The 12,347-nt window shown below is 38.8% G+C and overlaps 1 protein-coding gene across 2 annotated transcripts; it reads right to left on the bottom strand.

Annotated features, from left to right (window-relative positions):
- Positions 1-3,587: 3,587 nt before the first annotated feature.
- VDAC2 (voltage dependent anion channel 2) lies at positions 3,588-12,087 on the bottom strand. 2 transcript variants are annotated; one of them, XM_029086301.1, is made up of 9 exons: positions 12,054-12,087; positions 11,548-11,619; positions 10,485-10,534; positions 8,013-8,165; positions 7,872-7,924; positions 7,189-7,416; positions 5,900-6,050; positions 4,936-4,993; positions 3,588-4,136 (listed from the first exon to the last, which is right to left on the bottom strand). In XM_029086301.1, exons 1-9 carry the CDS (start codon positions 12,085-12,087, stop codon positions 4,045-4,047), a joined length of 891 nt encoding a protein of 296 aa, XP_028942134.1. In that variant the 3' UTR covers positions 3,588-4,044. The 2 variants fall into 2 exon arrangements, with proteins under 2 accessions (XP_028942134.1, XP_010171606.1); XM_010173304.1 differs by lacking the exon at positions 12,054-12,087 and having other exon boundaries at positions 11,548-11,660.
- Between the last annotated feature and the right edge of the window lie 260 nt (positions 12,088-12,347).

Here is a 12,347-nt window from a genome sequence, read left to right as displayed (position 1 = left end):
CCCCCCATGGCCCGCGGGAGCGGCCCCAGGCCCCGGCCGGGCCGCGGGGACAGTCACAGCCCCTCACCGTGGCCATTACCGCACCCCATGGGTCACCACAAAGAGTAAATTACAGTAACGCTCTTTCAGCAGCCGCAGGGGAAAGCGTCTCGGTGGCGTCTCTGCGGAAAACACCACCCCTCCCCGCACCCCTTACCCACACAACAGCCGAGCCCGAGACTGGGCATAGCAAAACTTGTGATTTCTTAAATGAAGTCATGTGTGCCTCATAAAGCATCAGTTAGGGTGTGGTTTTCATAACACCACCATGGATCCATAAAATACCCAAGGTAAGGCTGACTGGTTCCTCACAGCTGCTTCCTCAGCCCTCCCGGCTCCCACCAGCACAGCCCAACCCCCCAGGTAAGATTAGTGAGATTTTTGTAATAGCCATTGAGTACCTTAGTGCTCATTAGAGCACAGGCAAAGCAAACAAAAAAACTACTGAGTTGCTAGCAATGCAAAATCATTGAATGGAGTCATTACTTCAGCATCAGGATCTTCCCCCCACGGATCCAGGACCCGATCCTCCATCCATGAGAACACCCACGAACCCCTGCAAGATTTCTGATGTGAGCACTACTGCTAACCAGCAGTAACTGTACTGCAGGTACTGCCGTGGTCATGGTTGCAGCAGAAAACTCTCATTTAAAAACACATTCTGTAGTAAAGGTCAAATGTTTGGAGCTGAAAAAGTCTGACTGCTTGCCATCTTTAAAGGTCTGTCAGCACTCTTCCCAACACCAATAGATAAATGCGTAGATACGAACCAAATCTCACAATGTATAACACCCCACATTTTGTCTAATAGCATTTTTATAAGCTTTAATTGCTTATTTTTCTCAGAAATTGCTGTGTCGAAAAAAGTTTGCCTCTTTTTTACATGTGCATCAGTATCAAACTCACAGCTAAATCAGAAGGTGCTGTATGTTAGGCTCACAAAAACCAACACAGATGTTTATTGGTTTCCGACTGACCCAGAAGAAGGGAAGACAGACACGAGGGGCAACTAAAAGGCCCAGGAACCAGCTGAAGAAGGGAAACATCACTAAAATACAATGAATGCACACTACAACAATTTATATAATCTGTGCTTTTATTCCTATTCCAGATCAGGAACAGAAATATTCCACTGCAAAGGGAGGCTGACAAACACGATAAAACTGCTTGCAGCAAATGTAGCCCTTTCATGCCACAGAACAACCCAACCAGCTTTTTCTTTGCGTTTTCCTTTCCACTGGTTCACAGGCATCATTTGTACCTGCCATGAAGACACCGCTGCCACAAGTACGACCCCGTATTTGTCATCATTAGTGGCTTACCTTGCGTAGAATTGCTTCTGTCTTTCCTGACTGGTATGATAAGGAAACAAGGACCTTTGACACAAGCAGGGCTGAACCATCTGCACATGGGCTGAGTTCTGTCTGCTCGGCTCTATTTCCTACAGAAGCGCAGTCACCAGAGATTCAGTTGCAGCACCTTTGTGCCCGGTAGACGGACTATTGCAGTAATAAACCAAACACCAGAACAGGACATTAGAGGGCAGCACACTCTTACCACCTGGCTTTATCCCAGCCATAGCAGAGGGAAAGGTAAAACACCTGTGCCCCAGTGCTTAGGGGTGAAAGGTTTCCATGCCCATTCCAAACAAATTTCCTGGTTTTGAATGACTGTAGTGTGCAAAAGGCAGATTTAAGAATATACCACACCAAGCTGAACCACATGAAGAGTGCAAGATTAACTGAAACAAACTAAGAGAATTTCTCTAGCATAGCGAGAACATAAACGTTTGAGTCACACAGTAACTTCCAAAATCCAGGGCACTATAATCTCATGTGAAAGTGTTTTTATTCATGAAAGCATGATTAAGTGTCCTTAATCAGACACAGACAACCCCTACACCAGCTGTACCAGGCATGAGTGCAATGCTACAGTTCACACAAACAAGGTGCACAGCCATGCTCAGATCACTGGGTATCTGAAGTGTTTATTTTATTCAGAATGACACCTGAGGAAAGGCTGGCTATCACTGCAAGTTATCATTAAGGCTTTTTACATGTTCTAACAAAATGGAGCTATTTAAACTATCAACATTCCTTACCACAAAACTCCAATTACACTACCACCTTTTGTAACACTTGAAAAGAAAGTCTGAAAGCCATTTTTACAAGCCTCACTTGAGAAATGTCAAGACACAGACACTGAACTTCCTGTTCATGCTCCAAGTAGTGATTTATGACAGGATATTTTAGGAAAATTCACATTTTCATGTCTAACTACTGCATAGCCCTTTTACATCTCCAGTTGCCTATCAGCATTACAACAAATTAAACAACTGAAGGTTTAAAAGGCTGAGGATCAGTAAGTGATGCACATGAAAACAGGCTAAAATTAATAGAATAGGTTCAAGCTTTCCATTATTAATTTGTACACAGACGTGAAGAGAAACTCTGCAGTATCTGATTTTATTTCACTTGCCCATTTTGAGACCTCACTAAAAACAGCTAGAAGTGAGCAGGTAGTGAAGAAAAGGGTTAGAGTAGTTGTTTGTATTAAAAAAAGGGGGGGGTTGTTAAGTCTAATCCAACATGAACCGAACACAGCTTGCAAACCAGAGATAAAGCCTCCTGCTCATAAGCTAGCCACCTGTCCTATAAAGGAAGCTGCTGTGAACAGACTGCAAGACTAAGGATCAAGATACCCTTCTCAGCTATGAAAGACCGTAAGAAGTAGGATCCAGGCACTCCCCTGAACTCAATAAATCCACATTCTTAAATGTAAGCACTGTAACTACATGTATTTAATATATTCCACATTAAAAGCATTCACAGCTAGTTATGTCTGACTTTAAGGGATGTTATGTTCACAGACCAAATATCCCTCATACTTCTATTATCTCTTAATTCTACCCTGGAAAAACATGACTTTTTTCATTATTCTGCACATTTCTGGCCTTAAAATGGATACCTGCCAAGATCTTTTAGTCAAAGGGAAAGCAAAATCGGATGCATTTTCCTCCATCTCAATTTAAAATTAAGCCTTTATTTCAGCCATTTTACGCAGAAACCTCTCACAGCAGTTGGGATAAGCAGACTGTTACACCATTACACTGTTACATTCAGTTGCAGAGATATGTCTCACTTCATACAAATATAAGCAAAAGGTGTGTTTGTGGTGAGGTTTTTCACCCCTTAGGCAAAAGCATCAAGGAGCAGTTCTTAAATGTCTCGCTGTGCCAAGTGCATCATTCTGCACTCTTTGCATCAGAAGGCCAACCAGTAATGCAGTAAATCTTGCCTGTGGAACACGAGGAATTAAACCTTCGTGTCATGACAAATCTTACCTGACAGAAAAGCACATTCAACTTGCTTGAGGAATCCAACTGTTCAGTGAAAACCGTCTATATTCAGGTGTTGTCACAGGTGGGGAGGGGGTCATTAACTGCACAAAGGTATAACTACTACTTCTTGGATTATTTTAAGTTAGAAGTTAAAACTTAACTGAGCACTACCCTAATATCTTAACTCTGAAAATATCTGAGGCACAAATATGTGTGTGTACTTGTTTTATTCATAATTTGTCTTGGGATACCAAATGTATTTCTACTTCAGGTGATTTAACAAAACCATTGACCTTATTTCAAAACATCCATTGATCCATTTTCCATTCAATGGTAATATTGAATGTTGAAAGGAACATAAAAACAAACATGCACACAATTGTACAGTTTTCATAAATGTCTATTTCATTATTTGGGGGTAGCGCATTAAACAGTTAAATACACTTAAATAATGTTTCCGTGACTGCACTAATGCAGAATTTTAACTAGATGGGTAACCAATTTAACTAGAAACCAGCTAACAAGTAACTGTCTAAATACTTCAAATACAGCTGTTGTTCTAAGTCATCCTTCTTGGAAAAAAAAAGCCTGCTGGTCACATTGGAAATAGATTTTAAGGCCAAATTCTTCTGATATCCCTTCTCTGCAGCAGTTTCTTTGCCTTTTTAAGCCTCCAATTCCAGGCCAAGACCAAGTTTATGGCCACCAGCATTGATGCTCTTTCCATCTATCAGGGCAGACAGTGTAAGCTTCACACCTGTAAGATTTTTAAACAGCATGTTTGCAACATACAATCATAGAGTAGCTTTCATGCATCTCAACCTCCATCATTACAAATCCCAGTTGTAGTTCTTTTTCTATTTCATTGCTTTCCTCTAAAGATTTCTACAGAAGAATTCATTTTCCTATAGAATCTATTGAAAACTAGTAGTGTGGATCAGGCTAGATGCATTTTGCAAATACTGTGTTATAATGTGGATACACGAAGTCTCAAATTGGTAAGTACACAAGAGCTCCCCTTTTCTACACTGAGGTGTGCAAAGAAGGAGGAAAACTATGCAGAAAGACAGACACTTGTAACAAGGAATGGAAGGAATGAAACTACAATTTGTATTGGTTTTCAAATAAGGAACTAACCAATGGTAATACAGCATTAATAGGTGTTTTCATATTTAAGCAGAAACAAGGAGGTTTTTTTACTAAATATAAAGCGCAGGAAGTGTGCTCTCTTGACAATCATTATTTCAAGATCTGCTATCATTCAATACGACTGGAGAAAATGCTAAAAAAAGGCTGCTTGCACAGCCTAAAGCTATCAAACACAATGCAGTCTACTCCTACACAAATCAGTGAAAAATATGACGCAGAAACTCCATTAGATACAATGGAATTTGTCTTGTTTAGACAAAGGTCTGATGTGCAACATAAGCTACTATAAAACATTTACTTTGCCTTCAAGACAAAGGTATTCTGAAGAAGGGAAATAGTTGCATATAAATTTTCTTTGTGATACACAGAAGATATGTAAGTGACATAATTCATGTGATAATCCTTACCTGGCCTCAGAGTCTGGGTGTAACCCACTCCAACTAGACTAGAATTGTTCACTTTTGCCTGAAAAAAAAAAAAAGAAAAAAAGAAAAAAAAGACAAAAGCAATTTAAATGTTGTAAGTTCTTTGCTATCATTCAGAAACTAGAACAACTATGGCAATACTGCCATTATCAAATTTTACTTGTGCTTTCAGTATCTCTGTGCTTTCTGGATTCTCTCTTCCCAGCTATGCCCCTGCCCTCCAACTTACAGCTGAAGTAGTAACATATTTAGCAGCAGACCAAATTTAAGGGCAGGGAGAAATGTTACTGGAATGTAGTCTGGCAGGTGAACTTCCCCACTCCCCCTTTTTCAGAAGGCCACAGCAACTTACCACCACTGTCTCCCAAAAAAAGCCACTTCAGAAGAATGCTCCGTGTTTATATTACAAAATACTTAGTATCTTGCAGGTCCAATTAGTCAAGCAGCAAACATTTCATAATGTCATCATAAACAATACGTGCAAAATTATTTATCTCATTTTGCATCACATCCTCTATAGGATGATTCCAACAATCCATATAACATACAGAAAACTTTTCTGCATATCACCTTTTTAACCAGTATCAGAGTTGTTACCACGAGAACGTGACAGAACTCCCGAAAAACTGTTCTTAAAAAAAATTCTGTAAACTTACAGAACTAGACATGAAGGGGGTTCCTCCCGCCTTTTCTTTTTTTAAATAAATACATTGAAATTCCTCTAGACTGGCACAACATTTGACAGTCAGATTCTAGGAGACTTTGCTGTATGCAGCATTACAGAATTTAAATACTACTGCTTTAGTTATAACTGTCTGGATTGCAAGAGTAATTCCCACAAGACTTCCTGACCAATTACCTTCTTTTGTACTAGTAACACACAGATTCGCAGAAACTGGAAATACACTGTGCTGAGCGGAACCCTTTTGGTTAGAGCCAGACTTACAGAGATAGAGGCAGTGGAATCCAACTTGTATTTAGCTGCAATGCCAAAGCGAGTGCTGTTGCTACCTGCTGTCCAAGCCAGGTTTACAGCAGTTTCAAGACTGTCACTCACTTTCTGGTAAATTGACCCACCAAATTCTGAACCATCATTGCTGCAAAGATTAAGAAAAAAGTTAGTTTCCTATATTTGCATAATCCCAATCTTTATTTTTTTATCAGCTTCCAATTTTTGTTCAAATTTGTCCAACTTTGTCCAAAAGTTTGAGCTGTTTCACACTTTGACAGGAGAAGGAGAGATGAACAAAGGTTTCAGGGTAAAATTAAACTGCAATAGTTCATGGAAAAAAAAAAAAAAGATATTTCAGAGTGCTACAGCTAATTCTTACACTAATGTTGAATTAAGTACCTGAATGTAATTCCAGGTCATATCCTAAATTCTATTATTATTGAATACATATGATATTCCTAAAGAACTAGATGACCTTTTTGAAAATCTGTCACAATGTTTGACATTAGTAAACTGAAACTACAGTCCAGACTGTAAAGTGTTTTGTAGCTTCCTCCCATACTCTTCAACTTCCATAAATCCAGACACAATTCTCATTCTTCCCCTCCAAAAGGACAAACTTCTACCTCAAAAATCAAGTAAGTTATTTCCTAACTAAATGCACTAGAACAAGAGCATTTTTATTAACTTAGACTGAAAACACCACGCTCTTCAGTAGGTTTTCATCAGTTTGCTCTGAAGAAGATTTAAGATCTAAAGGCAGCAAGTTTGAAGAAAGTTACACTCTAAATGCTTCATGCACTTTTCAGCCCAGAAGGCAAGAAGATGAACTTACTCAAAAAGTCCAAAAGCAAAGCTCTAGTCTTGCTCCAGAAACTACTACTGGCCTACTTAAACACTGCAATGCTAATTACTACCTCTAACAAATATACTACCCTTAAATTATATTCAGATACAATTCAATGTAATGGGAAAGCTGGAAAAGCATTATTCTGTGTAACTGAACTATTCAACTTCCAATTTGGATGTATTTCAGTACTTGGTAAACTGTAGCACAGATTATGCAGTAAGTGCTAACAAGCCACAGGTATCTACTGTTTTGAAAAAGAGAGACAAAAAGTAACTCTTATAATTTATTTAGAGTTTCCTATTGAAAAATGCACTCCACTTAATGGCCTTGCAAGCACCACTTAGTATTTTAAGCATTTGTATTCTAACTAGAAGGAGAGGTACAGAAAGCCTGTAAAGTTTCTGTAAATTGGGACACAATTTTCAGTACTTACACATTAGTGTGCAGTTGGAAGTCTCCAGTCTTGTAACCCACAGAGAAGTTGTTTCTTGTCAATTTTGATTTGGCACTATCAAAAGTCATCTGATAACCAGCAAGCCAGCCTTCATAACCAAAGACAGCTGAACCATGGATTGCAGGTCCAGCAAAATCAAAGTCAACATCACAACCTAGGTTTAGGCATTCACGTTTATAAGCTGACTTAATTTTACCACTTTTCTTTCTGAAACAGAGAAACAGTTATCTTAAGACAAGGCTTGATCTTCCTCAGTGAACTGCCAAATTCAAGCCGTATGGCTCTACACAATGTATCTCAATGCCATACACATGCATCCTTCAGACTGGGCCAAAGCACAGCTAGTCCATCAAGAAAGCACATGGCTACAGCAAACATGCATTTTGTGATGAATGTAGAGGCATTTTCATGTCTCCCGCAACCTTCCAAGTATTTCTATCCCAGAAAATAAGCAAAGTGAGCTGTTGTGAAATGTCTAATACTAACCCTGTAGGAAAAGATGTGGTGCTAAAGAGCAGAAGCCTTTAGCATTGGGATATGCTAATCTGGATCAACAGCAAATCACACAAACATCTCTGTCAATACAACAGACCAGATGAACATTTACTGACTATGGGTGCTGTTGCTGCCCTAAATCAGGTTAAAAGGTTAACAATTCTTACCCTGTATTTGGTGAGAAAGTTGTATCAAATGTCAACTTCAAGCCTTTGGCAATCTAATTGAAGGAGGAGAATACAAGATAAAGCTATAAATTCAGTTCTGCTAGTTAGGTAAAACAAATAAATACTCTCCTAATCTATTACCTGATCTTCAATTGCAATTTCTGTTCCCAGAGTGTTATCTGTGTTCCATTTTTCTGTGAAAGTCAGCCCATACTCAGCCCATTTGTATTTGGTCTCCAAGCTCCCATTCACTTTTCCAGTGTCTGTGTTCGATGAACCAGATGTTGTGAATTCCTAAAAAGGACAGCACCCATATTATACAGAATATAGATGTGATCCTGAAAGCACTACACAGTGCCAAAAGGGGAAAGACTTTTCTTCAGCAAAAACTAAGATCTTATTATATTCAGTAAGTTTAATAACGTTAGACAACTTATGGGAGGAGAAGGGGGAACGACAAGAACTAGACTACACATGCCCACACGGAGGTCTCCCCCCACTGTCTCAACTGCAATGTTTCTGCCACTATTACAAAATGTACAGGTTTGCAACACAACTCAGAAGCATGACAGTGGTTATTCTAAGTATTCTCCTTAAAAGCATAAACAAGTTCTTGAAATGAAAGGTTAAGTCTGATACTCCTAACAAGCAAATTAAAAATCAAACCATGAGCCAAGAATGCTATAAGGCACATAATTCAACTCCAGTAAAATTCTTTAAGGATCAGATATGTATTTTCATTACTCCAGTCAATCAATTCCAAAGATAAATTAGGTACCACTGTAAAATGTCATAGAATGCCAGCATTTTTCAAATTAGAAGTGGGGTGGGTGATGGTTTGTTTTTTGGGGTTTTTTCTTGCCTTTCAAGAGAGTTCTCAATTTAACTAGTGCACCAGCCTTTCACACAAGCACACGTGTTTTTACTGACATCTATAAAATTCCCATTCCTCTGACACTTTGGTTTAATGACACAGAGGAAGAACATTCATGTTTGAACTGGGAGCTAAGGCAACACTGTGATTTTATGCTTCTGGTAGAGTCTTACTCAGAATTCTTTAAAGTATTTAAAAGTTAGTAAGAGCGCTCACATCTCCTTATTAAACTAAGTAGTCTCTGATGTTTCTCACTATTTGGATTCTCACAAAGAACCGAATGAATAATTTTTGTGTACCACTATTCAAAAACTAAAGGCAATACCTAGCAGAAGTGGAAGTCTGGTTTACAAATACATGATAAGGAGCTCTTTCCACTGAAATATTATTGCCCTTATAGTTTAAAAAAGGTTATTATTTCAACTTTTAAAAAATATAAATCAAAATTTTGATCTCTGACTTCCTCCATGCACAGTATTATTTTTAAATTGACTCCTCACACTCACCTCTCCCAGAAGGAAACACAGATTTGAAATCACAAGTCCTTAAGCATTCACATTCTCACAGTCCAAGACCTACTACTGCACATCGCAAGTGCACTTGAGACTGTTCTTTAATGGTGGCTGATCAAATTTAACTGTGGCCAAGACATTTATTTCTATTACGTTAGTGAACCACTAAACCATCCACGCAGTTGCACAACTCCAGTAAGGTCTATTTCTTGGCAAGTGACAGGAACTACGCAACTTCAAGGCCAAATACCTTCAGCTTCTAACTTCTTGCTTTGGGCTAGTCCTACTGCACAGGGTATATGTGACTGCAACCATTGTGGTAATAGCTTCAAGAGCAGCAAATTATTACATTATCTCTTGTCTCTGCTTTAAAGCATCCACAGTACATACATGCCAGGATTTTCTCCTCCTGAGATGGATGGCTGATAACTGAATATGGGATTCACATGAGGGCTTGGATTTTTCACAGAGTTTTACCAGTATTACTGGTAGTCCTCAGTAGAGGAAAGAAGCTCAAATAAGATCAACTACATTTATAATAGGGCTCCTGCAAACTGTGCTTCAGTTGGGAAACAGACTTCTGGAAAAAAAAAAAACCAACAGTGTATAACCCATGCACCACCTCGTTCCTAACAACCAGTTACACTGTTAAAGCTTCCAGTTATGGGTGAGGGGTCAGGGGGAGAATCTACCTTTATAAGTTGCAAAGTCTGCACTAGACAAATAGATAAAAGTTACAGGAGGCACTATTTGCATGACCAAGACATCTTGCATTTAACATTACTACAACACTTTAATACCTTTAAAGCAGAGCCAAAGACTCAACGTGTTCATTCACTCTGCCAACTACTTCACAAAAGCATCAAAATGCCAGGTATTTCCACCAAAACCAAGTAGTAACACAAGGCACTTCAGAAGTAAATTCTGTACTATGACTGATATATTAAAATACTTCAAAAGTGTGTCAGCTATTTGTTCACCTTCAGACATAAGATGAGGGACAACTGTTAAACATTTCTATTTCCCAAAGATTACTAAACAGTGTGATACCCCTGTTACATTGAGAATAAAGCCAGATCTTCAGGGGCTTCTGAAACTATTGTACACTGAAAGTTTATCATTCATATAACCTATAAATTAGTTAACACCATGTGAAAGGTATCCTTTCTAATTAAATATCAAAACATCCAGAAAAAAAAAAATGTAACAAGAGGTATTTAAACTCACCACTCCACTTGCAGATTTTGTTTTCACGTCCAGTTTCACCAAGCCAAAACCTTAACAAACAGAAGTCAAAGTTACACCAGTAGGCCTTAACTAAGACCATGCACATTTTCCTAGAAGCTGGTTTTCCAAGCAGTCTCAGCAGCATGCCACATATATACATATGTAAAAAAAAAAAAAAACATAGACCAACTTCAGTAACACTCAAAGAACAAGCCAGGAGTTTTGTTCTAGCATCACCACATAGAAATTGTGGAGTAACCTCTTATGTTGTACAGTGTACGTTTAACTACCAAACAATGACTTCCAAGAGTAAATTCAGTGGCAGACACAATGCATCTTTTTGTGTTCCTGGTATGGCATCAGCTTTGTAGTCAATGTCATTTGAAGAGCTATCCCAATGCATAAAATTCATCTCTAGCACCAAGAAGAAATATCTCAAAGTAAAAAAACTGTAAAAGTGAAGTCACTGGGAAATACACAGCCACTTGGACTGTAATATAAGTACGTTTTATGGGAGTGTCAATTTGCATTGTTACCCTTAGAGCTGAGTAACAGCCTTGGTGAAAAAGCACCACATGCATTCCCAAAGACTAGAAAGAAAGAGCACTGTAACAAAGCAGAATTTAACTGCCTGGTATTAACACATTTTAAAACGTGGAAGGATTCTTTATCCCAACAGCTATTCCTCTTTCTATTCCAAAGAGAGATGTAACGTTACAGTGGTATATATCTCTTTCTAGATCAAGAAATGTTGTGGCACAGATAGATTGGTAAACCAAGTGTACTCCTATGTTAAATTACACTTGATGCTTACATTTCTGCATACTTGTACACCTCTGACATTTATGTGGCTAAAGCAGTAAGATTTAACAGACTTCATATCAAAACAGCTCACAAAATGTCTCCAATGATCTGTTAGTTGATGGCAATGATATAACAACAACACACCCTCCCCCTCTCCAGAAACACAGGTATTTGAGCACTCAATTTTACCTACAGGCTTAAAAAGGCAATTCATTGCTGCACCACAAACATCATGTTTTACAAAAGGTACCATTCTTACCATATCCTTTATTGAAGATATCTCTGGCAGATTTGCCAAGGTCTACATATGATGGAGGGATCGCCATTGGAGCTGAAAGGCAACAGGCTAATTAATAGTGAACCTTTTACCATAGCGTACACACAACAAAATGCCACCACAACTCGTAGAAAATACTCTTTAAGACAGATTCATATATGAAGGCAGTTAATAGATGACTCGAACAATTACGGAATTCTGTGAAACACCTACAGATTTTCAGTGATGGTCACTGTGAACATTGACTGTTTTCTTGGCTTAGATAATCTGCTTGCATTTAGGCATTACAAGGTCATCCAGTTCTTAATTTTTCAAGTAGATGCCATTAACTAACAATCAATCTCATGAAGATTTCCCCCCCTATAATGTGCAAGAGTTTAAGTTTGGGGGGGACGGGGGTTGTCTTGTTAGTTTAAAATAAGCAAGTAGCAGGAGCTCTGGGTCAGTGAGAAAAGCTCGCTCTAAGAGTCCCTTTCTCAGAAGAGGAGTCTCTGGCAATCTCACTGCTAAAGAACCTGCCATTCAGGACTAGCTATGACCCAGCCTCCAGGGTCTGATGGACAGATACCAGCCTAAGGTCTCACACAGGCCTGTGTGGTTCTCCTCCCTGTCAAGATAAGACACTCTATCTGCACCTTCCTTCAATGACTATTTTACCATTATTTCAACAACAAAAGGCCACTGTTACATAGGCACTACATTTTAAAGTTTTAAAATACAGAATACAAAGCATATTTCAAAGAGCTAATAACTCCCCCCATGCTATGAAAGGGGGAGGTGGG

This window comes from Antrostomus carolinensis, unplaced genomic scaffold (genome assembly GCF_000700745.2).
Source record: "Antrostomus carolinensis isolate BGI_N321 unplaced genomic scaffold, ASM70074v2 Scaffold49588, whole genome shotgun sequence".
Lineage (NCBI taxonomy): Eukaryota > Metazoa > Chordata > Aves > Caprimulgiformes > Caprimulgidae > Antrostomus > Antrostomus carolinensis.
The sequence above is the reverse complement of the archived record's forward strand: the minus strand, read 5'-3'. Positions and strand labels throughout refer to the sequence as shown.

What these genes read in the sequence shown, in the direction of transcription:
- VDAC2 (XM_029086301.1), bottom strand. Translation starts at nt 12,087, where the DNA reads ATGGCAGGTTCTTTAGCAGTGAGATTGCCAGAGA. An exon ending in TTCCAACTGCACACTAATGT is followed by an intron (nt 6,051 to 7,188) that starts GTAAGTACTGAA and finishes TAATCTTTGCAG; the next exon opens with CAATGATGGTTCAGAATTTG. An exon ending in ATTCCACTGCCTCTATCTCT is followed by an intron (nt 4,994 to 5,899) that starts GTAAGTCTGGCT and finishes TTTTTTTTTCAG; the next exon opens with GCAAAAGTGAACAATTCTAG.